Consider the following 27,227-nt stretch of genomic DNA (forward strand, 5'->3'; position numbering starts at 1 on the left):
GGAAGTGGAGGAGGAGGAGTGGGCAGCGGAGGTGGTGGCAATGGAGGCCGAGGTGGCTGAAGAGGCGGAGGTGCCACATGACGAGGCCACAGAAGAAGAGGAGGCCTGTGAGGTGGTGCAGGCACCCCAAATTGGTATGTATAGATAAAGTTTCATTATTCCTTTTGTCATCTTCTATTTGCTAGGTAGCACTGGTGATTCAATTATTTTTTTCTATACTATAAAGTGATAAAACAAACTGGGTAGCAACAAACACACTTAGGGGTTAGATAGGGTGGGCAAACCATCCCTTTCATCCTGGACACATATTAATGACACAGGTTGTGCGGATGGCTGTCAGGTCGATTTGAAGTGCCACTGAACCTGTGTAGTTAATCTGTATCCTGGAAGAAAGCCTCATATAGGTGAGTATAGTTTACTGGTGATTGATCTTTGTAAACTAGATTCAGTATGGCATAAATGGAGTATGGACAGGCGTGGCTTAGACTGGAGTAACAAGTGGTCAGTGGCCCTGGGCCCTCCTCTAGCTAACCACACCCTGCGGTCTGCATGTATGTTTTGCACCATAATTTTGTGTTGATTTGTTCTTAGTAATGCTTTTGAGCATGGGAGTGGGTTATTGCTACAGCTTCCCCTAACTGGCATTATGACAATGATTTCTGGAGCAGACCATCAGCAGCCAAGCCATGCTTGATTGCACAAATGTACTGAGCATTCCTGAGAGTTGTGTAACTCCCCTGCCAGGCTCCATCATATAACAGACACTGAACTTTGTTTGCCGAATTGTGATTGGTGCAGCGCGTGACATGCTTCTCACAGCTTTGTCATGGGTGGGTTTGGATTGAGAAGTAGCAGTATGACTGTGAGGTGTTTGACAGAGTACAGGGCCAAAATCAGGCTTTCCATGTAGTATGTATGCATGTATGTATAGGTGTATGTCTCATATATATATATATATATATATATATATATATATATATATATACATACATACATATATACATACATACATATATATATATATATATATATATATACATACACACACACACACACACACACACACACACACACACACCTGTCACAATGCATGTTTCAAATGTTGGTTTGACTATGTTAAATGTATGCATGAATATCATTAGTCATTTTTCATTTTGAATTTCCTCCACAGATGAGCCTGCCCAAGCAGAGGAGGGTCACCGTGGGGCCCTTCGAAGAATCAGATCCTACATGCGGCTGATTTTGGCCGAAATGGACCGGATCATAGATGGGCCAAATTAATTTGTTTCACATTTATTTTTTGGTATTTCACATTTATTTTTTGGTATTTTTATTAATAAAGAGTTATTTAAAGTTCAAAGTTGTCCGTGTTTTTTTCTAACATGCAAAAGTATATGTGTAACTTGTTTAAAATCTTTTAAATAAGCTAAATGTAAATAGTGCACATAAGATGTATGTTAGGGTCACATGCTGTAAGGGTTAATGTGTGTCATGAATGTAGTAGGAATGTGGGTCAGTATAGATGAGCATTTAATTGATTGAAATTGCTAACAATCCCTTTTTCAGGAGGTTGCCTAATAGCCTAAGTGGGTCATGTGATCGCTGTGTGTACTCAGTACAAAAGTGTTGGATTGTGCGTAAATACTCCGCATCGGGGCGTACGGACAGCTTTCCGTACGTTCTCACGCAGTAAGACCGTGCTTGTGCGGGAAGACCGTGCAAGAATCTGTACGTTTCCCCCGCACGCGCACGGTTTGTATGTCGTCCGTACACACGCCCTGTTCTTACAGAGTGAGTCCGTCCGAATGCGGAGAACACGTGGGCGTTTCTACGGACGATGCCCGCACGCTGCCGCGATGCGTGCGGCCCGCACCGTAAGAATTCGGGAATATCCGCACCGATCAGAATGAGGCCCTTTATTCAGCCTTAACTACTACATAAAATATCATTACATACCTCTCTTACACACGGGGGAGATATATTGCTCAGTTTCTCCTTCCTTACGTAATCAGGTACTTGTGGATTATCACGGCTCCCGTCGCATGCCATATATAGTGGCATGCAATGCGATTTTTACAGATTTTTGCCGTTTTTGTCAAAATCGTATGCAATCGCATACGATTTTGCACTGAAAAGCATCCAAATGCATTGGAATTAGTATTAAACATGTTCAATGGCCCCCAAATGGCATTTTTGAGGCTGTACCACCCCCACTATCAACGCAAACCCGAAGCGTGGAGTTGAGAAAAGAAAGTGTGGCGAGCGCAGCGAGCCCGAAACGTGGCGAGCCCCGCGGACACCTGTGAAGGTATCCGCGTCCGCTCGCCACGCTTCGGGCTCGCCACACTTTCTATTCTCAACTCCACGCCGACGTGGATAGTGGGGGTATGAAAAGGTCGTAGGACGCATACCGCCGCCCTCGCCACGCTTCGGGTTCACGTTGATAGTGGGGGTGGTACAGCCTCAAAAATGCCATTTGGGGGCCATTGAACATGTTTTATACTAATTCCAATGCATTTGGATGCTTTTCAGTGCAAAATCGTATGCGATCAAATCGCATGCAATGCGATTTTTTTGCATACGATGGCCATCGTGGGAGCCGTGATAATCCACAGGTACCTTTTTTGCTTTTGCAATTTTTTTGGTGTTAAAAGGAGTCCCTGTTTTAGAACATGCTTATTAGCAATTACTTGACACAAGGAACAATTGCAGAGCCAATGAAAGAATACATACAATGATCACTTGTACACACATTGCACTTTTATTGTGATACAAGTTCTCAACAAACCAGTAAAAAAACAAAAGAAACCTATAAAAACAGAAGAAAAAAGAAAGAAAAACCACAGTTGGACAACTAAGAGCCAAAGCACTAGAGTAGCTTAATAAATACCGTGTTGCGTACAATTTAAGTGGAAGAACTCGATAGGCATTGGCATTAACCCCAGCAGCCGTGTCTACTTAATGGCTTCAGAAGCAGGTAGAAGCTCAGTGTCATGCAATGTCCATGATAACAGCCTTATAGAATTATCCTTGACCAATTGTCAGCCATTTTTCGTTAATCATTGCTTATATATAGGGACAGCAGTTTTTTTTTGGGAGGAGGTGGGGGGGCAAAACCATTGTTCAGCAAATCAGTTCAAAGGGAACTAGAGATCACTGAAATCATGCCATGAATATTAGATCAGTCCGCATTTTGTTCCTAAAATATCACCTGGAATATAGAAAATCGATATAGTATTACAATGATAGTAAGATGTGATCACCAACAGCAGAGTCACATTTTGATTGTGGTGAGAGTTTAAAAAGAAAGCTACTAGCCGAGTTGTTTAGGTCTTACCATATCAATAGTACAAGAAACATGTATGCAGAACAAAGGCAATGTGAAAAATCAACAATGCATGCGAGAGGACCAAGACCCCAGTGGCCATATAACCGTTGGAATGGTAAACTACTTGCTTGGTCTTACCAAACCTAGTTTTCATTTTAGGTCCCTGCACCCTTCCAAACCCATGCAGTTCCTCTTTCCTGCCTGGGGTGTCGCTGTCTACTTTGGTGCTCCTAGTACAGTCTGGTCAGTATGGAGATGCATCCCACATTGTGATAAGACACCACAGCAGAGCGCGACACCTCAGGCAGGAAAGAGGAACTGCACAGGGTGTGAAAGGTGCGGGGGTTGTCAAATGAACAATGAAACCGTAAACTTGTCTAAGGCAGGAAGCCATATCTAAAATAAATCCTAACCAAATGTCAAATTTCAACTGTCTTTTTAGCAATTGAAACCACATTTCAGGAACGATTAAACATGTATGGTGAAGTTTATGAAAGCTTGGAGAGAAAGTAGCAGTCAGTACCAATATTCATCCAATATACTGAAAGGCTAAATATACTCATCACCTGTTTTGTGAATTGGTGGCCAATAGATGGCGCCTGACCGAGCAAGTGTTGCTCCTTACTGCCATTGACATTACGGTTATGTTGTTCCATTACTTTGCATAAAACCTGTTAATGCAGCGGTTATTTAGGAATTGCTAAGATGAATACAAGGAGCCGCTTCCACTGTGTATGGGCAACAGGCGACTAATGGCTAGAGCAGTGGTCAAGGAACTCGGTCCTCATAACCCCACACAGTGCATGTTTTGCTGGTAACCCAGCAGCTGCACAGGTGTATTAATTACTCACAGACACATATTATAAGGTCCGCAGGTGGAGTTAATTATTTCACTTGTGATTCTGTGAGGAGACCTGCAAATCATGTACTGTGTGGGGTAATGAGGATCGAGTTCCCTGACCACTGGGCTAGAGTACTTATACGCTCATCATGCAGTATATTTTTTCCTATTGGTATAGGACAGACAAAAACCACATATTTGGTGACAGGGAACATATTTGACCTTTGGTCTCTCAATACCACAAATTCAGTGGTCAGTAGTCACTGTAGAACTATCCGGAACGGTGGTGGTACAGGGAGACTCAGACCAGCGATGGTCGGCTCCCTTTCTATGGAACTCCAAGAACCTTAAGAGCTCTCCTGCACCTTGGGTACTGCAGCTAGTTGAGCAGTCACCTAGAAGGTAAAAACCGCTCACAAGAATCACAACCATTTCATTCTATTATGTGGGCGTAACAGGTTCTCTGCTTACAGCAAATCTATGGAACATTTAGAGCAATAGGTTTATATAATACAATGTCATGATGTATACAGCTTTGCAAACTGATATTGTTCACCTGAAATAGCAGCATGCAGTGGGGTAGACGGATGACGCAGGGAAAACATTGGAGCCGTGCGCCATGGTAACCAATCGGCTGCTAAGTATCATTTTCCACTGCTTAATGCATATACCCCCATTAGAAGGTCTGGTTTTAGTGTTAAACTTGATTTCAGTTTAGTTAGAAAAGTAAAGAAATGCCTAGCTAAACCCGGCTACGTATATCGCCATGCGTACTTTATTACTGAACTCAGAGGGATCACTAAACAGACTGGTTCACAAACAGATATTCAGGTCAACTATATGCATACTGAGCCTTAGCACAACGTTAAGGGCTATATACTTGTGACAAACAATTTGCTGTTTTTAACCCGGGATTAATATATCATTATTCAGAGAGAATACCAGCCTGGTTAGGACTCAAACTTTTGCTGCTTTAACTTTCGCCAGCAAAAAGGTCTTCTGTGCATTTCCCCATGTGTGGCTGATGGCCTCTCCCATAACCATTGCGGAGTACATGTAATAGGTTATGAAGCCTAACTTAACTGCTTGCTAGGGTGAAAGACAGTTGATAGGACATTAGATTTAATTCCTCAATGTTTCAAGGATGCCGTTACTTCCTGTAGAATGGATCGGTTGCGCTCTTAGGAACACCAGAGTCCTACTGTCTACATAACCTTCGCATTTTTAAATATATTAAAAAAAAAAAAAAATCCCCACCTAAAAGAAAAAAATATTTGGCCGTTTCAAACCTGGACAGGATGTACCGGATGGATGTGGAACCGGCCCTTATGTGGGCTGAACGCAATGCTCATTTAGGAACCATTATCTCAAGAATACCGTTTATGCTTCAGTGAAGGACACCGCTAATTCCAGTGTGTGTGTTGGTGATAGGTGATCTTGAAAGGAATCTTAACAGAAGGATTACATTTGCACCCATTGCGAGGTGGGTGCAGATTGGGTTTCCAGGAAACTGTACCAAAATAATACATCTGTTGCAATGACTGCTCTAGTACACAACTATCACGCAAAATTAAAATATCAGCACCAGACGGGAGCAACACAGGACCGGTAGCAACAAATCATTTATGCAGTTAGACCCTGGGTCACCGCTTCTCAATATGATGTGGCAGAAGCACACGCCAGAGTCCTCCGGAATGCAGGCATTAAACTAGACCATTTATGTAGGGATAAACAATAGTAAAATGACGGAGCCAAAGCTTTTGTCTCATCTAGGTAGTGCTCTCAGATAGGGGAGTGTACACATAGCCCGTGTCCCAAGACGCCCTTTCGAGCAGATCCCTTGCTGTAAACTGAAAATGTTCAACATTAATACTAGGCTGCCAATGACTGCTGAAACCCGTTACAATGAACGCTGATAAACGGACACCCTGAAACCTTCAGTATCCCCAGGGCACACTAATGTCTAGTCTACCCCTTCCCACTTGCCCTCATCCTGCCTGTACAACACACCCATCTCTGCGACCCCCAAATCCTCTCTACAGATGGGGAAATCACTCTGTGCGAAGTATAATGTGGATGCCAGAATCCGTGAAAACAGGGCCGCTCATTTCTCCTGGACGCAGAGCAAAGGAAGCATCTTCAAAGGGTTTCTGCATGTCACCTGTGGGACAGAGAACGAGATACAATTACAGGTACCGAGGGAAGCACCTAAAGAGCAGTATTGTATAACAGCGGAACACTGGACTTGTGTATCTCACACGCTATATTCAATCTCATCTGCAAGGATTCAGAAGCAGAAACGACCTACTTAGGATAGGATATTTTAAACTTGTTATATAGTAGTGTGCAAGTAACGGTTAAGGCGCCCACAGACGCATCAATTTTACTGTGCTAATGCGTTTTTGACTGTACAATGGTTCTATACAATTTTTCTTCCAGCTTGCGATGCGATGTGCACTTGGATGCATGCGATGCGATGAACCCATGTTTGTACTGTTCATTTTCAGATGTAGTCATACATACAATATCGGGCTCCCAGGAACGCTTGTCGTACAAGCCCATAAACACCACCCGATATGTGTACATAAGATGCATTTTGTACTTAAAAAGTACAAAACACATTCGATAATTGATGCGTCTGTGGGCACCTTTACTCCTCAAGACCCCACACAGTGCATGTTTTGCAGATATCCTCACAGAATCACAAGCGAAATAATTAGCACCACCTGTGGATATTTTAAAATGTGTCAATGAGTGCACCTGCTGGTTGACCTAAAACCTGACCTGAAAACGTAAACAGTGTGGGGTCATGAGGACAGTTTGAGAACCCCCGTGTTACTCCATCAATGACACAAAAATAAATAAATGGGGGCCTCCAATGATTACAAAACAAAAAAACCTACATATAGGTTTAGGGCACAGACAGAAAGCAATAATCATGGATAATGCAACAGCCTATAGGGTTTGCATGAGGATATGTTAAGTGGTGCGTGTAACATTAGTGGTAATCCCGAGAATTTTCCGGGCTGTGCCTCAGTGCCCAGTCTGGCAAGCCGGGAAAATTCTCGGGATTGCCACGGTTTAGACCCGGCTCCCTCCCTTCTGCCGTGCCTCCCCACCCCCCCCCCCCTTCCCGGCTTTTCTATAAAAGGCTCCGGGCACGGGCCGGGCAGCGGCTGATTGACAGTTCAGGGGGCGCTGCCCGGACCCAGGGAGGCAGTGGTTTTTTTGTTTTTTTTTAAGGGTGCACTCACTATTAAAAACTCACCCAGTGGGGAGCGCTAGCTCCCAAAAAAAATAAAAATAAAACTGAAGGGGTTAATGGGCATAAACAGATTTCTTCCATTTACTTCTCGTCTTACACTGCATCCTACGGCTACAGTGCTGCGACTGAGTGTCAAGCCATGATCCTGCTGTGTTACACTGCAGATTTCAGCCAATGACAAGTGTACATGGAAAAACTGCACGCGCTGCCAAAATTTCATTGTGTATTCTCCAGAAGTGGATTGGTAAGGAAAGACCACCGGAGACCCGGAAATAGCAATCACTTCTCTGTATACACATATTTTGGTTTAGGAGTATGTGCTAGAAGCCACTGAAAGCTGCTGAAACAGCCAGGATTCCATATTATAACCACCTTGGCTTCGGTAACAAGGGTGCCTTATGCCACAGTGACTGTAAAACATCCTGCCCGCCTGGGAGGATTATAATAGGTAGGTAATAAAGGTGATCAGCAAGTGATATTGAGATTCCCTTGATCTACATTTGTCCATCAAATCTGCATTAATAAACTAATAAAGATGAACCGGGACTTGCCTCTCCCAAAATTGCCCAAGTCTCCCCCAGCCTTAGCGGAGCTGCAGTCACTGAACTGAGAGGCCAAAGCTTCAAAGTCCTCATCTCCAGACTTGATTTTCTGTATGTAGCCTGTGAAAGCAGGAACACAGTATTAGATGTCTGTGTGTCACAGCAGATGAACACAGCTCAATAACATGATACAGAACACACATGAGAGGACACTGCTGGTAGATAGTCCATCGGTAACAGACAGTACTGGAATCCATAGCAACCAGACTTACAAGCAGTGACAACAACCTGGTCATGTGCATACAGCAGTTATTATATTACTCTCTCCAATGTCTGTTTTTCTTTTCCACGGGATAAGTCATGAGTTTGTAGAGAGATCATTTAGCTCTATGGGGAAACAGCTTAACAGTGCACATTTACAGAGGAGGATGCTGGAGCAGGGATGGAGAAAAGCAAGTGTCTCTTCCATATTCCTCATGCCTATGAGGTAATGTACACCCATATAAAGAACCCTTGTATATTAAGTCATCTCTCCATAGAGATCTGTGAAATACCTGATGTGAGTGTGTATAAATGTACGCGGATACCTGTGAAGCCCGCGTAGGGCCGCGTTTACCTGTGAAGGTATCCGCGTCCCCTCGCCACGCTTCGGGCTCGGTGGCTCGCCACACTATTCTATTCTCAACTCCACGCCGACGTGGATAGTGGGGGTATGAAAAGGTCGGCGGACGCGTACCGCTGCGCTCGCCGCGCTTCGGGTTCGCGTGGGGTGTCGTTAAAAATTGTGGGGGACATTTCACTGCTAAGGGTAGCTATTTGGGCTCTGTGGCCCATTTAACATTGTTTCCTATGGCAAAATCGCGGGCATTCGGGCATTGAACTGAAAAATCGTGTCCATTGAAAAATTTAACATTGATCCCTATGGGAAATCGCGGGCATCGCGTCGGTCGCGTCGCACCCGTTACTGTAGTGCATGCGATGCCCGCGATTTTTTACACCCGATGACCGCGATGGACATCGTGGGCGCCGTGCTAGGTAAAGAGTACCAAGATTCCATACTGGCAGACAAAACAAATTGTGCTTCTGGCAAGCTTGGTAGGAGATTCTCTGGAAAAGGATCTGAGGCTACTTCCCATGGATTTGTAGTCAATCTTTCTACAATTAAAGATATTGTTTACAAATGGAGAACACTGAATAAAGTTTTAAATCTTGGAGTAGCAATGAAATCACCCAAAGATCAGACTGAATGATGCTCAGAAAAACCACAGGGAACCCGAACTACTTAGATGACGCGTTGCGTCCAGGGCTCTGTAAGTAGTTCTTCATTACCTCTAGCAACAGACTGAACAGTATGGCTCTCAAGCAAGGGTGTTTAGGGTAAAGTATTTTCTCCAAACACATGCAGTATCTATAATCACTCATATACCGCATGCATATTCCACTGCACTTTATAAGAGGAACAAAACAAGACTGGGTAATAGTGGACAAAATGGTAAGAGGTCCTTACCAACATGCTTACACTATAGCAGTGGTGCCACACATTACTATCCAGCTGTTGTTGAACTACACGTCCCAGCATGCCCTGCCAGTTTTAGCAATCAATTATATAAAATGTGGCAGGGCATGATGGGACATGTAGTTCCACAACAGCTAGAGGGCCATGAATTTGACACCACTGCTCTATAAGTGCCAACTATCACATATAAGACCATACACATAGCAGGCTCTTACTGGGGAGTATGATCCATGAATGTTGGGATAGGCAATGGAATGTGTGAGCAAAGAAAACATGAAAAGTTATGTGTTGTCCATATAGAGGGGATGCAATCAAGCAGATTGTGAAGAAGAGGTGGGTAGTTCTGAAGATGATGCCTGCAGGGAAGGTTTGAAGATTAGAGGAGAGCCTTGTTGTGCATGTGAAGGCATTCCGCACAGTGGGTGCAGCCCTGTAAGCATAAACGTGAGCACGCAATAAGGCTGGGTCATTTTTCAGCAATGACCAAACCAAGATCCATAGCTTAAGCCAATATAAATATATGTATTAGAAGGAAATTAAGAGTTATGCACAAACAAATGTCCTTAAACATCAGTGACAGAGCAGAAATGTTAAAGGAATGGCCAGATTAAATCAAATATTATATGATACATACACAGTATACAATAACAAGATCCAATAGGTGGATCTACAAAGACAACGGGCTGTACTTACTGCATACGTTACTCCCCAGCGCCCCTAGTCCTTACCTACCATTAATAAGTTCCAGGGCCTCATCTTTGGTGCGGGTGATCCTCTCCTGCCTCCACGACGATGGACGCCTGGACTGACTATGCTTCACCAACAGGTGAGAACATCGCACCTTCCCTGGATCACCTTGCCCATTCTTCCCGCCAGCACTGGGCCGCTCCCACTGACTGGCATTTGTCATATGGTTAAAATAATACACACGGCCTGTAACATAAAGAGAGTACGTTACATCTCAACCTGTAAAGTGATCAAGTGCTGCAAAACCGGCACATGCTTAAATCCAGCAACGTTACTGTACTTCAGTATGTCGCAAGACTGAAGGGTCTGCAGACCATGCTAGTGTGCATACGTGCTGGGTACCAAAGCCATACATGTGGTCTCATCTTAACACATCAAATCTCATCCAGCTGAAAAATTCGGGAAAAAAAACATGGTCGCAGATTACCCAACACACACAGATGTCAACAGCCCATTGCATTCATCATCATTCATGCAAGTAAATTCATAATCAACAGACTTGAAATGTTGTGACGGAGCTCACATATAGCAACACATATGTGTTGCTAACACATGTATGTAACAGAACAGTGGTTCCGATTCTGGTCCACAAGTGCCCCCAACAGTTCACGTTTTCCAGGTCACCCAGCAGGTGCACTCATTCACTGACACATTTCAAAAGACCCACAGGCATATCTTATAATTTCTGACATCCAGTTATTATACAAACAGATTAAATGATTCTGCCTTTCCACCCCAACCATCATGTGGGTCCATAGTCTCAAAACATGGGCAACGCACCTAAAATAGCACCCTGTACCAGTAAAACAGAATGGACCCACTTACTAGGACGTTCAAACTCTTACTATTTATAATGTAGGGGAATAACAGCTGACTAGACATTACCCCCAATACCGATAAACCACTAGCTCCATGTATTGCCATCCCGTGAGTGTGGCAATCACCCGTCACCTCAATGCATTTACGGACCCTGAGCATGGCAATCACCCGTCTCCTCCTTGCATTTACAGACCCGGAGCGTGGCAATCACCCGCCTCCTCCATGCATTCACGGACCCTGAGCGTGGCAATCACCCGCCTCCTCCATGCATTCATGGACCATGAGCGTGGCAATCACACGCCTCCTCCATAAAGGCTTGGATCCCAAACCAATAACATGCAAACCAGGGAACTTGGAAGAGTGCCCCAAAGTCTACTGGGGATAGGTACTCTGGAAACATCTAACTGCAGTGGAGACATCTGCTTAACTCCAAGATGCCACTACTACTGCAGCATGCACGCCTCCTCTCAGTTGCCTGGCATTTCTTGGTACTTCCTCAGCTTTGCAGCCACAGCTTACGCCAGTTAAGTTAGCACCATTATCTCCTTGCGAGCTTGCTTCGCTCACCACGTTTCGTGCTCAGTGTCTTGCTCCGCTCACCACAACTTATTTATTAACAGTTTCTTATTTAGCGCACACATAGTCCGCAGCACTTTACAGAGAATATTTGACCATTCACATCAGTCCCTGCCCTAGTGGAGCTTAAAATCTATATTCCCTACCACATGTACACGCACACACAGACATTCTAGGGTTACATTTTTTTGCTAGCCAATTAACCTACCAGTATATTTTTGGATTGTGGGAGGAAACCCATGCAAGTACGGGGAGAATATACAAACTAGTAGCATAAGCTGTGACCGCAAAGATAAGAAGTACCCATTTCTCTATCTATCTCTGCTGGAAAGCTACATACAGGTCTGCTCAGTTACTCTGTGGGCATTAAAAGGGGCCTGTATTGTTTGATGTGCATTGCAGGAGCACCTGACAGTGAATGGGGTGAATTTAATAGCAGAGGGGCATTATGGGTGTTGAATGGGAAAGATTTAAATGCTACATATACAAATTTTGCGCCACAAAACCAAACTTACACTTTTCAATATTAAAATGTGTCCTCTTCAGGAAGCAACACCATGCCCCCCCAAAATTCTACAAGGAACATTATGGGGTCTATTTAATTGATAGCGCTGTCAAACAGTGCTGGAAGGTAGCGGAGAATGCCGGTACTTGCAGGTGTTGTCAGAAGATGCTGTCTTGTGCGACTAAAGTGCCCTGCTGCAACAATGACGTTTTGTCCTGAAGTACAACAGATGAAACGCATTGATAAACAGGAAAAAGGCAATGCTGGTGTGCTGGCTGACCCATCGTCTTGCCTGCACTTACCAGTGGAAGTATTTAAATTGATTTAAAAAAGGTAATAAGATCTAAATGCTGACATATTGCGGTGTGCTGAGTGATCTTGCAGAGCGTTTTGTGCAACCTAGCATTGCTCAGAATGCTAAGCAAATCTCCAAGTGTAGGCCCCTTGAGTCTCCGAATCTGTACTTTAATACCACTTTCAATCTGCAAATGCAGGGTTGCACTAGGACTTTGAAACAGTTCAGTCCCGGTGCGACTCTCCTTTCAAATGGTTTTAGCGAACCGGCAATATTAGCGGTTCGCTGACGTCATGTGGGACAACAGTGGGATCGGGGGGAAGAGGCAGTGCTTAGAGCTGGTGCTGCTCCAAGCACTATCTCCTCCAATAGTGTGAATGGGAAATGGGTTACTTGACCCGATTAACCGGTTCACACTGCAAAGCAACGAACCCTTTTTTTTTTTATTACCGGTTTGTATGCAGAATAAGGAGGACAAAATGGTGTATCTTGTTATACAGAAGGAGGCTAAGAAGGTAATCAGATGTGCAAAAGCACAGGCTGAGGAGAGAACGGCCTAGTCAGTGGATAAAAGGGGGGACGACGACGACGACTTTTTTAAAAGTATATAAGTGAAAGGAGAAGAACAAAAAGTGGAGTACTAAGACTAAAGAGTGGAAGTCTTCTTGAGGAGGACAATGTAATAGCAGATCATATTAATAATTATTTCTGCTCAGTATTCACTGCTGAGAGTTAAGTTGCAAGTATAGTAAGAAAACTGAGGGAGAAACAAGTATATTTACAGAGGAGAAAGGCCTCACAGAAGTCTCAAACTGAAAGTGGATAAATCAATGAGGCCAGATGGGATACATCCAAAGATACTAAAAGAGCCTAAAATGGAGCTGGTAAAACCATTAACACAATTATTCAACCAATCACTAGCTACTGGAGTAATCCCAGAGGACTGGAAAACAGCAAATGTAGTCCCACTGCACAAACGTGGAAGCAAGGAAGAGGTAAGCAACTATCGACCAGTGAGCCTTACATCAGTAGTAGGGAAACTGATGGAAACACTCTTAAAACAAAGAGTTACATAATATCTCAAAAACAGCAATTTACAGGATCCAAAACAGCATGGGTTTATTGACTGGGTGACTAAAGTAATAGATCAAGGTGGGGCTGTAGATGTAGCTTATCTAGACTTTAGTAAGGCTTTTGACACTGTCCCACATCACAGACTGTTAAACTTGAAAGCTTGGGATTGGATTCTAGGATAGTTGAATGGATAAAATCTTGGTTGCAGGACAGAAAACAGAGTTGTAGTAACAAGAGTCAGCCAAAGGAGGGAAAGGTTACAAGTGGAGTAGCCCAGGGATCTGTACTTGGACCAGTGCTTTTTAATATCTTTATTGGTGATATTGCAAATGTAATTGAGGGCAAAATGTGCCTTTTTTACAGATGACACAAAGGTATGCAACAGGGTAGACACACCAGAAGGGGTAAAACAAATTATTGATGATCTTCTAGGTAGATTAGAGGAATGGTCAAGAGCATGGCAATTACAGTTTGATGCCAAAAAATGCAAAATCATGCACTTGGGTCTCAAAAAGCCAAAGACTAAATATAGTATAAATGGCACTATAATTGAAACTACTGAGGGAGAGGGATCTAGGTGTCACTATTTCCAGGGACTTAAAAGGTAGGTAGGCAATGTAATAAAGCAATGAAGACAAGTCAGATGCTTGGTTGAGGAACAAGCAGTAGAAAGAATAATGCCACTGTATAGGTCACTGGTACGACCTCATCTAGAGTACTGTGTTCAGTTCTGGAGGCCATATCTCCAGAAGGACATAAATACATTAGAGACTGTACAAAGAAGGACAACTAAAATGGTGCATGGCCTACATCACAAAACTTACCAGGAAAGACTACAATATCTGAATATGTATACTTTAGAGCAGAGAAGGGAAAGGGGAGACATGATAGAAACTTTCAAATATATCAATAGTTTTAACAAAGTACAGGTGGGAGACATTCTTCACAGGAAGAGGAGCAAAAGAACATGAAACTAGAGGGTGGAAGATTCAGGGGAAATTTGAGGAAGAATTACTTCACAGAAATAGTAGTAGATAAGTGGAATAGCCTCCCATCAGAAGTGGTAGAGGCAAATACAGTAGAACAATTTAAACATGCTTGGGATATTCCTACAAAGAAATAAGGATCAAATATGGTTTGAGGTAACAATGCTTAAAAAGGGGCAGACTAGATGGGCCAAGTGGTTCTTATCTGCCGTCAAATTCTATGTTTCTATCTTTCAATTACTCATTACTTGGTCGACCGACAAGAAACTGGTAATTAAGTGCAATGTGAAAGGGGTATAAGTGATACAATGTAGCAGTGACAGCTTTTTCCCAATACAATTCCTGTTCTGTATACAGACTCACAGAATATACCTCTGTCATCACATTAATCTGCACAGTCTTTTCATGCATCCAAGCTACATTGCGTTGCAATTATGATTTAAAAAATTGGTACTTTGTTTCCTAGCACGGCGCCCAGATTTCCTACGTATGGCACCCTAAGGAAATCGCATCGCATGGGCCATTATAGCTGCATGCGATGCTTTCTTTTTTTTAATGTAATTTCTTCTATGGCCATTGTACCCCACTATATCGCATGTCCCACAAAATCGCATGCGATTTTATAGGGTGTGCGATGCCATGACATTAGGTATACAATAATATGATTGTATGTCCCAAAAATAGGTTTAACGCACCCCCCCCCCCCCCCCACCCTGAAGCGTGGCAAGCGCAGCCAGCCCCGCGAGGGGCGGTGGAACGTGTCCGCCGACTTTTTCATTACCCCACTATCCACGTCGGCGTGGAGTTGATTTTATAAAGTGTGGCGAGCGCAGCGCATGTATTCCGCGTCCGCTCGCCACACTATATAAGATAAACTCCATGCCGACGTGGATAATGGGGTAATGAAAGTCGGAGGACGCGTTCTGCTGTGCACGCCACGCTTTGGGGTGGCGTGGATAGTGGGGGGAGGTGCGTAAACTATTTTTGGGACATACAATCATATTATTGTATACCTATTGTCATGGCATAGCACCCCAGAAAATCGCATGCGATTTTGCAGGAGGTGCGATGCGATGCCATGCGATGAGATGGGCCTGGGGACATAAGAGCAGTGAATAAACTAACAAAAAAATAAAAATAAAATCGATTATTTTTACGCAGAATAGCCCTCTACGCAATTAACATAGTGGGCGCCTTGCTAGGAAACAAGTACCAAAAAATTACTAGTAACTCACACCAGGCATAGTGTATTGAGGCTAGACATAGGTAAGAGGACACTTCTGTAGCAGCAACACCACATCCTTTGGCAGCCCAAACTTGTCCTGGAATTGTCAATTTTATTATGCAGCTCTATGGTTTGCCAACATAAGTGCTTCATATAGTGCATACTGAATGGAACTAACTCATATGCCTTTGTTCCTGGTGCAGGAACTTACACCTAACACAGACTTCATAAATTGTGGATGTCAGAGCTGACACTGCACGGTGGGTGACCCCCTTTAATGACCTGAACAGGTGAGAGACAAATGTCAAGGAACCTGCTAACCTGAGCAGCCATGACCCTACTATAGGAACTGCATGTACACAGAAATGGTAATAAGTTGGAAAAACATAGGATATGGTTCACCTAAGAAGTGGTTCTCAACAACCAACATTTCCCAACTGATCACGTATTGAGGATGTTGGTCTATGGAAGGTTGAATCATTACTGACACAGCAGCATAGAGAAACTCACCATTTCATGAATAAAGAGACCTATAAAACAGGACATGGTGTTACTTGAGGACTGGTGCGTACACCTTAATCTAGGTCGGTGACTTTGATGAAGGTATACTGTACATGCTGCCACCAGGGTGTAGCTCAGATCTCCAACATAACAGGCTGAACTATGGTATAAAAAAAACAAACTGTTTTATATGAATAAAATACAGGGAGCAAATAACCCAGATTATAGACACTATGGGCCAGATTCTCTAAGCTTCAAAAGTGATCAAATGGAGAGTGATAAACAGCCAGCCAATCAGCTCCTATCTGACATGTCACAGACTGTGTTTGAAAAAGGTCAGACAGGAGCTGATTGGCTGGCTGTTTATCACTCTCCATTTGATCACTTTTGAAGCTTAGAGGATCTGGCCCTATATTAGATCTACAGCCAATGTATGTGAAGAAGACAGGTGGGCCCACCCTATGCACTCCATGTAATGCAGCTGAGCACAACATCTACCCCCGCTGCTGCAGACGTACATTCACCTGAAAGCCTACAGGAGGCGCTGTGACCAGTCACACCCCTGTGCGATGCGGGTTCCACCTGCCGGGCCCCACAGTTCCAGTACACAGACAGCACACTAGTGTAACCCACACAACACCTGGCTTAAGCCGGGACGCCCGCGTACATCCGTACACCAGTAATCACATCATCCTGAGTGCCGAACCCGAACCTCCCGGCTCGGATTACCCCGACCACCATTACCAGAGCTGCGGCTCATCCGCTTCTCCCATCCGGGTGGCAATTTCTCCTCGTCCGCCATCTTGCCTCCTGCGTCAGGCTGAGTTCCGCCCCTCGCTACGTCACACACAAGATGGGCGATCGCCACTGGCTGGCCGCGGCGGACTGTGAGTGGCCGAGGCTGGCAGACGTCACTACTGTGAGGCTAGAAGGAAAAGGCGGGAAGGACGGAGCCAATCAGACGGCGCTGGAGAAAATCCGGGCGCGACGACGAGAGGGTGACTGTGTGAGGCGGGAGAGGCGCGCATTGCTCACTGCGCATGCGTAGTCTTATATGTTCTAAACTGCTTGTTCTTTCCTATCAGCTGAGCTCAGTGCCAGCAGCATAGTGGCAGTTAGAGGGCGAGTTAGTGTAACGGGTGGTAAGTTGTTGTCACAGCACCTTTTATCATCATGTCCTCTTCTTGGTGCAGAGGACTCTGTAATCTCTGCTGAGTGGAGTGTGATGAGTTTATGTGCTGATACCACTGCCCCATGTAAATAGGCTGTCTGCGGGTGAGGTGGACTAAAGGCACCCATGCATTAGGCCAGGGATGGGGAAGCTTCGGCCCTCCAGCTGTCGTTGAACTACACATCCCAGGATGCCCTGCAACAGTTTTAGCAGGGCATGCTGGGATGTGTAGTTCAACAACAGCTGGGTGGCCAAAGGTTTCCCATCCCTGCATTAGGCCGACTTTTCCAAAAGACAAGTCGGACCTAATTACCCCTGAGCGCCACCAAATACTTGGGCAGCATGCGGTCCGTGCTGCGTGAAGTATTGGAGGTAGAATTTGCAAATTGAAGAGTGCTCTCAGCCAATCTGCCTATCTTTTGAATTTTCAAATTCTGCCGCCTCTGGGGTGTCCACTCACTCAGCTCTTCCCGGACACTGTGGACTCCCCACCCTGCTGCTGCACCCACAGCCCCCAATTTTTTTTTCCGTGTGAACTGCCCGTCCCACGCTGCACCCACAGCCCCCGGGCATTTCGTGCTGCCCCCTTCACATAGGTCACTAATAAATATGTCAGATCGTAGAAATTATATGTCTCTCAAAGGTTAAAGATGAAATCATGCAGTTAGTAGGGATGGCCATCGGTGCAGACGCCATCGATGGTGATTCTGCACCCAGACATCGATAGTAGTAAACTATTTGATGGATAAGCTATCGATGGTCATCCATTATATACACTTGAATGGCCCTTGGGCCAGTCAAAACCCGTGTCCCGGCACCTTGAAAAAAAAAAAAAAGAACTATCGGTTCTCCTTTGCCATTGATGTAGGTTAACCATCTGGTTCTCCCACGTCGATGGCAAAAGTATTCGACATCAGCCATAAACCATCAATGATTTTAAATCATCGATGGTAGATTGCCATCCCTAGCAGTATCTGCAATGGTCAATCTCAGCTTAAATGCAACGACATTTACAAAGCAATGCTGACACTCTCTTAATGCTTGGAAGTAGCGGTATCCCCCTACTAGCATGTATCAGGCAGTGGTCTCATACAGCACTGCTTATTATTGTCAATTGCAGATCTGTCAGTCTCCCAATGCTGGGCAAGGATGCTGGCTAAGTAGTGTTGTGACGGATCCCTATGACAGTGCTGCGAGGAGAACCCCTTAAGGTGAGTACACACGGGTGCAATTTCATGTAAAATCGCTGGAAATATGGTCGCTGAGCGACCATATTGCCAGTGATTTGGAGCGCCAGCTGCGAGCTCCCGTGTGCACTGCCTAATGGTCGCAGGAGCATGCTCCTGCGACCAGCGGCTTTCCCCGGCGATCACTGTGCCGGGAGATCAGCTCCGGGGAGATCAGCGTTGATCTCCCCAGCCCCGTGCCGCTGCTCCCTCCCTCCTCCCATCAAAGTGACAGCAGCAGTGTCTGCTGCTGCTGCGCTCCCCCTCCGCCCCGTAGCACTGTCTCCTTTTCATCGCTGATGAAAAGGAGACACTGAGCAATATGATTGCTGGGGATATATTGCTAGCAATATATCCCCAGCAATCATATTACCCCGTGTGTACACAGCATCAGGCTTCTATAGGGTAAAGCCAGCTTTTGCCTAGCGGAGGGTCTTTGTTGCATTCAGAAATGCAGTAAAAGTTTTACCATATATTCACTTTAGTGCACCCTGCCCTAAATGAGAATATGCATTGGTTCATTTACAATGCGATCTGGGCATAATATTACTGCCCAGGATTGCATTGTAAAATGCGATCCTATTACAAGGATGTATCATCCCTGACGTGCAGGAACAGGGCTCCGAAAGGAGCGTGTTCCTGCGATTTGCAGGGGGGGGGGGGGGGGTCTGTGCGGTTAGAGCTGACCCCTCCTGCTGACCACACTGCCCGGCAGCAGTGCGGTGTGTAGCCCATAGCGTAAGATAATTGTGCCCCATAGTCTCTAGGTACTCTTCCTTATGAGAATTTTTTTTCATTATGGGAATATCTAAAATAGCTTTTTTTTTTGGTACCGGTAAAAAGTATGCTACACAGTGTGGTTGCAAAGGTGTTTATAATGTAGACATTTGATTCCTTTCTCTGTTTCTATTATGATTACCTGATACATTGTATATTTATGTATTATGTTTACATCTGGTATTTAACATTTGATTGTGTTTAGTTTCTCTTCCATTTTTGCATGGAGTATGGGTCATAGGGTAGACAAGGGGAAGGTCGACATGCATCAAGAATGACACACCTGAAGATCAACATGGGGTTAGGTCTACCGGGTCATTTGGTCGACAATCAAATGGTCGACAGTGTCACCTTTTTTTATCCCAAATGTAGACACAGTTGACATGGACTGCATCCTCTCGCATGGGCATACTTTGGGCACCGTGGCTTGACACATCCGGCAGCTTCGCATCCCCCATAGGGTATGAAATAATGCCTGTCAGCACATCGGCTCAAAAAAATGTGACCTAATGCATGTGTCAACCTAGTGACACTGTCGACCTAACGCCATGATGACCTTCAGGTGTGTCAACCTTGATGCATGTCGACCTTCAGTGGTCAAACTATTAATTAATAGTACTTGCAAAAGTGGTGACTGACACATCAGTCGACATGATAAGGGTGACTCCTCATTCACACTCAGTGGAGTACACCAGCTACAACAAGTAGTTGTTGAATTGACACATTTATGTGAGGTGCAATCATAGTCTCAAACAAAATAAATTTGAGCTACTTTGCATTTGATACAGCTGGCCCTACTATGTATAACACAGATTTTACAAATAGCGAATAGCACTAGAAGTTATGCAAAAGGTTCCTGAGATACCCTAAAATTGCATTAAAAGACTTCTCAAATATAAAGGAACGATACGTGCAAACACTCTAGAGAATACTTACCACCATTGGTCGACATATATGGTCGACATCCGTGTTGACTTTTTGTCACTGATTGACACGATATTGTGGATTGTTGGTGATTGACACAGAGATATCGGGCCCTGATAATAAAGGTAGCCAGCGACAGATCCTTCTGGTGAGAAATCAGTGGCACTGGTCGACATCAGTGTCAACCCTATCCATAAATAGCCCCTTACATGTCAAAAATCCGTGGCATTCTAGGCAGACACCCAGACAATCACTGAGATACTACTTCTGGGTTCAAAGAATTGTTTGTCGGCCTGCACCTTTATAATGTGTTAAATCACACAAACCACCACACTCATTCAGCCACTAAGACACTAGCACTTTGAATTTTATATTTATTACTATAAAGAGTGTCGGCTAACAATACCTGTAAAAATTTCACACTGATCTACAGTCAGTATTCGTGTGGAGTCTGAGAGCCATCGTTTTGTAAAACGTATTTGCGTATATGTTGTGTCTGTGTGTTTTTATATTTCGCCTTCTTAAAATTGTTAATTAAAGTAAATTTTTATTCGCTTGAGTCTCAATAGGTGCACCACACAGGGACATACTTTTTCCTCTTTGTCATTTGTGTATATTTTTGATGTCCAGTGGTAGCACACCCCTGATAAGCCCCATTTAGAAACTTCTATAAGTACACTTAACCTGGGGGTCCTCCCACCATCCTCAAAATATTAATGAGGGTCCTGTGCGAGTAGCAATCTCTCCTTTTTGTTCCCAAAGGTATGAGGGCCCTACTTGGAAGCTTACCATCTTCAGGGAAATAGGCAGTTTGGCCAGGGGTCAGGAGGATGGAAAATGTGGAAAAAGAAAGACTGGATATGTGTGGACTGTACCGTGGGATTAGATAGGAACGGTATATGAAGATTAAGTGGCTGGTTCTGGAATTTGATAAGTTTGCCTGATCTGGTGTGTTTTCAGGGAACGCTTGTAGGTTCGGAGACTGGAGAAGAGTCTTGTTGTGCTTGGGAGAGAATTCTTAAAGCAAAATAATGTGCTCCTGCAGCAGACATGTGTTCTTGAAGATCTAAATGGGTAGAGGAGCACTGATTAGATTATTTGCTAATAAATTGGCTTGCCAGAAGGAGCTAATTAAGTTTTAAAAGGGAATCATGCTAGGCTGCGCAATAGGAGGTATGAGTGTGAGAAGCATTGCGGATGTTAGGAAGGTCCCTGAATCCTTTTGACATTAACCCTTTGGGTGGTATGCCTGGAAATTTTCCGGGCTCAGCTGCGCTGCCGCAACGGGCTGTCCTGGAAAATTTCCAGGCATACCACCCAAGGGGGTAAATTTCCGGGCATACCACTAATATAAAATAGGTGCGCCCCAGTGGTGTCCAGGTGTGCAGCACCCTCTAGAGCGCCCCCCCCCCCCTGTTGCACCCCCCAGTCCCCCCTCCCCATCACCTTTGCTTCGGCGCATGCCGGAGCTCCCCTGACCCGGCCGCCATATGCAGGGACGTCGGCGGCAGGCTAGGGTATGTTCGGCGTGGCTCGGGGGGGACTCAAGAGCACTCAGGTACCCGAGTCCTCCCGAGCCACCGCAAACATCCCCCAGCCTGCCGCCGACATCACTGCTGAATGTGACAGGCGGCTTAAGCAGAGGGGCAGGGAGCGGAGGTGAGGGGGGGGACACGGGGGATGTCTTCCAATGTCCTGTGGTGGGTTTTGCTGGGGCAGGACAAACCTGCCCTGTTAGGTTTGTCCTGCCCCAGCAAAACCCACCACTCAAGGGGTTAATGTGTGTACCATCCACTAGGGTGTGGTGGGAGAATAAAATCGTGTGCACTTCAAACTGTGTCCATGTGGACTGTGTCGACATTCGGGTAAAAAAAACTGTGAAAAACCCCATGTTGACCTTTTGACTGTAATCCTAGCCCAAGGCGAACTAATGCTTGTGTCGACCTAATGTCATGTCGACCTTGACCCATGTCAACCTTGCTGCCTGTCGACCTAGTGGTGTCAACCCAATGCTTGTCGACCTAGTTGTTGTAGACCAAATGACTGTATCCCCCCACAAGACGGGATACGGTTATTAGGTGTACACCAACTAGGTCGACAGGCAGCAAGGTCAACATGGGTCTAGGTCAACATGACATTAGGTCGACATGGGCTAGGTTGACATTCAAAATGCCGACATGGGGTTTTTCACTGTTTTTTGAGCTGACAGGCGGTATTTCATGCCCTACCATCCACTAGGGTGTGGTGGGAGAATAAAATAGTGTGCCGAGCATAGCGGTGCACTTCAAACTGTGTCCATGTGGACTGTGTTGACATTCGGGTCAAAAAACAGTGAAAAACCCCATGTTGACCTTTTGACTGTAATCCTAACCCAAGGCGACCTAATGTCATGTCGACCTTGACCCATGTCGGCATAGACCCATGTTGACTTTGCTGCCTGTCCTAGTGGTGTCAACTCAATGCTTGTCTACCTAGTTGGTGTAGACCAAACGATCCACACACCACAAGACTCCCTTACTGCATTTTTGTTGCAACTACACATCCAATGCTGTCACACAGACACCCACCGACTCAATCTTAGCACCCTAGTTAAGTGGTTCACAATATATGTGCCGTGGCACCCTGGGGTGCCTTGAATGTCTTGCAGGGTGCCCTAAGTTGGTGGTACAGGACCAATTAAATTATTGATATCCAATATAATAGTCAGATTGTGCACAAACAGATGAATCCTGCCCATTACCACATAACTGATCCTAAGGATGAGATATAAACACAATTTATTTAACTTAATGTTTGTTTTTACATTTCTCATTGAGAAACCTTTTAAGCCTTGGGATGCCGCAAAATAATTCTGATGCTTCGGGATCCCGTAATTCAAAAAGTTTGATAACCCCTGCCCTAGTCTCAAGTCAGACTGAATACAGACTGTATGGCGCGCAAGAACATCCCTCCTAGTCCCTCCTCAAAGAGAGGTATGATAATATCCTAGAAGACTATCTCTCATTTAAGGCCCATACACACTAGAAGATTTTCATTTCAAAAGACTTTGCCAAAATCTCTGAAAGATATATCTTTTACCAAAGTAGTGCGTACACACTGGGATATTTTCACAAAGAGCAAGAAATTTTCAGGAGGTGAAAAGACTTTGCTGAAAATCTTTCATATAAAAGGCTATTTACATTAGTGTTCATTCTCGCACCCGCCATATTTGAAAACCCATGCAGTTCCTCTTCCCTGCCTGGGGTGTCGCTGTCTGCTGTAGTGCTTCTAGCACAGTGTGGTCTGTATATCAGCACTGATATGCAAACCAGACCTGTGCTAGCACCACTACAGCAGACAGCGACACCCCAGGCAGGGAAGAAGAACTGCATGGGTTTTAAAATATAGCGGGTGCTAGAATGAACACTATACATAATGGGCTGTGTTTTAATTCCAAGGTTGGAAGCAGCGGCCATTTTATTCAGTTAATTTCTGTTCTTGGTTACCGACTCATTTATTTACATTGGTGGGCAGTGGATCCACTAACTTATACAACGCTGGCGCAGGCCAGCGATGTATACATTACCGGCTTATTATTTTTTTACATTGGTGGGCAGTAGCTATAGTAACGTATACATCGCTGGCATGCGCCAGCATTGTATAAGTTAGTGGATCCACTTCCCACCAATGTAAATAAATGAGTCGGTAACGTATACATCGCTGACGCTGGCCAGCGATGTATACTTTACCGGCTTCTTATGTTTTTTTTACATTGGTGGGCGGTGGCACTAGTAATGTATACCCAGCGATGTATACATTACCAGCTCTCTTTTTTTTTACATTGGTGGCCAGTGGTTTGCTGGTAAATACCAGCATAATATGTAAAACATTGGTGGGCAGTGTTTTTTTATTATGTGCATAGGCGCACATTCATTGGTGGCAGTGTATTCATGGCAGTGTACAAACTTGCTGCGCTTCTCCAGCAGCGGCACCTTGTAGTCAGGACTGGTGGATGGAGGGAGCAGGGTGGGTGAGTTTGGAGTGGGGGAGTGCAGCGGCGCCGGAGGCTATTTAGACAGGACAGCAGGAGGGAGAGACGGAGCGGGGGGTAGGGTGCAATTGCCGCGGCTCCGAAGAAGATAGGACACATGGGGGAGGGAGGCCGGGTCAGCTGCATTTCTTCTTTGGGCCATCATCGCTCGCCGCATACACACTGACCTATGATGGCTCCAAAAGAAGCCATTATCGCCAGGCATGCTGGTTTTACCAGCAGATTATTCACTTTAATAGCGATGATGCAGGAGCGCGCATCATCGCTAGTGGGTGATCTCTGCTCCATACACACTAGGCGATTTTCACCTGAAAATCGGCAAGTGTGTATGGGCCTTTACTTCCTTTCTCATGAAAGTGGTTCAGACAACTCCTATAAAAGAGAAATATCAGATGGATCAGTTCACTTTTTCCCTGTCTACATCTGCACATAAGCTGCAGAGATCATACATTCCAAATGAGCACAAACTATGCTGGTGGCTTTTGCTTGCTTATTTATCTAACTGATGCTGCCCTTCAAGTTCCCATTTCTAGAGCCCTATATAAAAATAAATGCATGAATAATGATAAAGGCAGTATTCTTCATTTCCCTGAGACTCAGCCAGCACAGGCAGACTCAGGTAGCCTCCACTATAGCTGACAGTGGAGTCACCCTGCCATATGTACTATGCTCACAGTGCTGTTTCCTACATGGACAGTGTGTCCTATACCCCTTTTCCATCTGAAACCCGTGTTAAACATGGGTTTTTGAACACGGATCATACCCGTGTAAGACACGGGTAAAAACACTGTTCACACTGCACATAGACCCGTGTTATACCCGTGTCGGAGCCTTTTACACTAAACCCGGGTAAACTTTGAAAAATCCCAAGAATGCCCACAAGACATAGCTGTTCAAAGGGATTGTGCTGTGATGGCTGCTTGTGCCCAGCGTAGGTAGGAGGCAATGTGCTGCAATGGCTACTTGTGCCCAGCATGGGCAATGTGCTGCGATGGCTGCTTGTGCCCAGCGTGGGGAATGTGCTGCGATGGCTGCTTGTGCCCAGCGTGGGGAATGTGCTGCGATGGCTGCTTGTACCCAGCGTGGGGAATGTGCTGCGATGGCTGCTTGTACCCAGCGTGGGCAATGTGCTGCGATGGCTGCTTGTGCCCAGCGCCGGAGGAGCTGCTGCTGGGAAGCCTCCTCGTGGTCAGCGTCTCCCAGCGTCTCCATCAGATAACATCATCTTCTGGTGCCCCTGAAGAACCAATTACCGGCCTCAGAGCGTTACCCGGATCTAAAACACGGGTAATGTGCGTTTACACTGCGCACAGACCCGTGTCATTGCCGTGTTTTACCCTGGTAGATACCAGGGTAGAATTCCCTGGTCTCTCTACCCGTGTTTTGTGAAAAGGACACGTTCACACTGACAAAAAACCCGTGTCGGTGCGCGTCCACGAGCAAAAACCCGGGTAGAATTTGCTAGTGGAAAAGGGGTACTACTCTTGTCACATGCTGGCAGCACCACACTGAAAAGATCTGAATTTGGAGAACTGCTGAACTAAAAATTCTTTAACAATTTAGACTTTTCCTTTACTGGTGATTGGATTTTAGGTATTTGTTTCCAAATAGAAGTAGCTCAGTCGGTAGAGCATGAGACTCTTAATCTCAGGGTCATGGGTTTGAGCCCCACGTTGGGCGGAATTATTATTTCTGTATAAATAGCCTGAAGGCCCCCATCATAAGATCAAGTCAGACCAAATTCCCCCTCACCTCCCCCTGCAGCACCTTGAGAGGCTCACTTTCAATTTGGCACTTGATGTGCCATTTTTTACATGCGATAAATCACACTCTCCATCCACAACAAACATGGAGGAAGAGCAAACAGCAGCTGCACAAGTAAGAAGCTTGTCCACCGTTCTCCTTCATAGGAGGAAACCTGCTGAGCACATATATTACATACATGTAAAGATGTATGTTATATATGTGCTAGTTGGTTCCACCGGTATTGGCAGTGCTGGGTGTAACAGGTGCTATATTGCATCCAGGATTCAGTATAATGCATCACTCAATCCTAAACCCACCCCCAGATTCCCATTAGCTACTTTATAGTAGTCTAGGGATACATTTAGAAGTGTGCAGCTTTAGTCCCGGGTGCTTCAAAGTGCCTGATACAAACAGCTCTGGCGATCCCCTTGGGATCCAGCCAGATCATATATTATACACATCATAACTAGAGATGAGCGGTTCGGATTCCGTGTAATCTGAACCGCTTCGAACATAGTCGACCCGCAAGCCGTGCTTGCAAGTTTCCGGCTTTGTTCGGAAACCCGAACATGGGACTCTGGCATCCGATTCTCGCGAGACACCTAGACTATAAAAGCGTGGCGTCCCGAGAATTCTGAGCCATTTCACAGTCACGCTTCCAGCTGCGCACAGCTCTGCTCGTGGTGGGTCTGGGCGATGTGCAGGGGTGTTGAACTTGTCATCAATCACTAACTTGTCATCAATCATTAGTGTGCAGAGGGGTGCTGTGCAGTGCAGACAGAGGGGTGCAGTGCAGACAGAGGGGTGTTGTGCAGTGCAGACTGCAGAGGGGTTTGTGCTGTGCAGACTTGAGGGGTGTTGTGCAGTGCAGAGGTGTTTGTGCACTAGATCCTGTCATCTGTGTGGCAGGGTTCGTGTAAGAACTCCTGTATTATCCTACAGATGGTCATGTTTTGATCCAGTGGCATGACATGCAGATTTACTATAAAGGAATTGTTATGCATATATTTTTTTTAATTCCTATCCTAGTAAACTAGTTGTTTAAAAATTAATTTAAGGGTGATAAACCTAGTCTGGTTTGCCTGTTACACCCCTAAATAGCGAGAAAAAAAAAAGAAACATTTGTACCTCAG

General features: G+C 45.1%; 1 protein-coding gene across 1 annotated transcript; it reads right to left on the reverse strand.

Moving 5' to 3' along the window:
• Window positions 1–2,740: 2,740 nt before the first annotated feature.
• On the reverse strand, window positions 2,741–17,121 carry PIN1 (peptidylprolyl cis/trans isomerase, NIMA-interacting 1). Its single transcript, XM_083185058.1, has 4 exons — window positions 16,965–17,121; window positions 10,225–10,425; window positions 7,986–8,096; window positions 2,741–6,330 (listed from the first exon to the last, which is right to left on the reverse strand). Exons 1-4 carry the CDS (start codon window positions 17,020–17,022, stop codon window positions 6,221–6,223), a joined length of 480 nt encoding a protein of 159 aa, XP_083041184.1. The 5' UTR covers window positions 17,023–17,121; the 3' UTR covers window positions 2,741–6,220.
• Window positions 17,122–27,227: the final 10,106 nt, after the last annotated feature.

Source organism: Crinia signifera, chromosome 4 (genome assembly GCF_055691185.1).
Source record: "Crinia signifera chromosome 4, ASM5569118v1, whole genome shotgun sequence".
NCBI classification, from domain to species: Eukaryota; Metazoa; Chordata; class Amphibia; order Anura; family Myobatrachidae; genus Crinia; species Crinia signifera.

Excerpts from the sequence above, each read along its gene's own strand:
- PIN1 (XM_083185058.1), bottom strand. The coding sequence starts at position 17,022 with ATGGCGGACGAGGAGAAATTGCCACCCGGATGGGAGAAGCGGATGAGC. Across the intron at positions 8,097-10,224 it reads GGCCCTGGAACTTATTAATG|GCTACATACAGAAAATCAAG; the intron begins GTAGGTAAGGAC and ends CTGCTTTCACAG. Across the intron at positions 6,331-7,985 it reads CTTGGGCAATTTTGGGAGAG|GTGACATGCAGAAACCCTTT; the intron begins GCAAGTCCCGGT and ends TCTGTCCCACAG.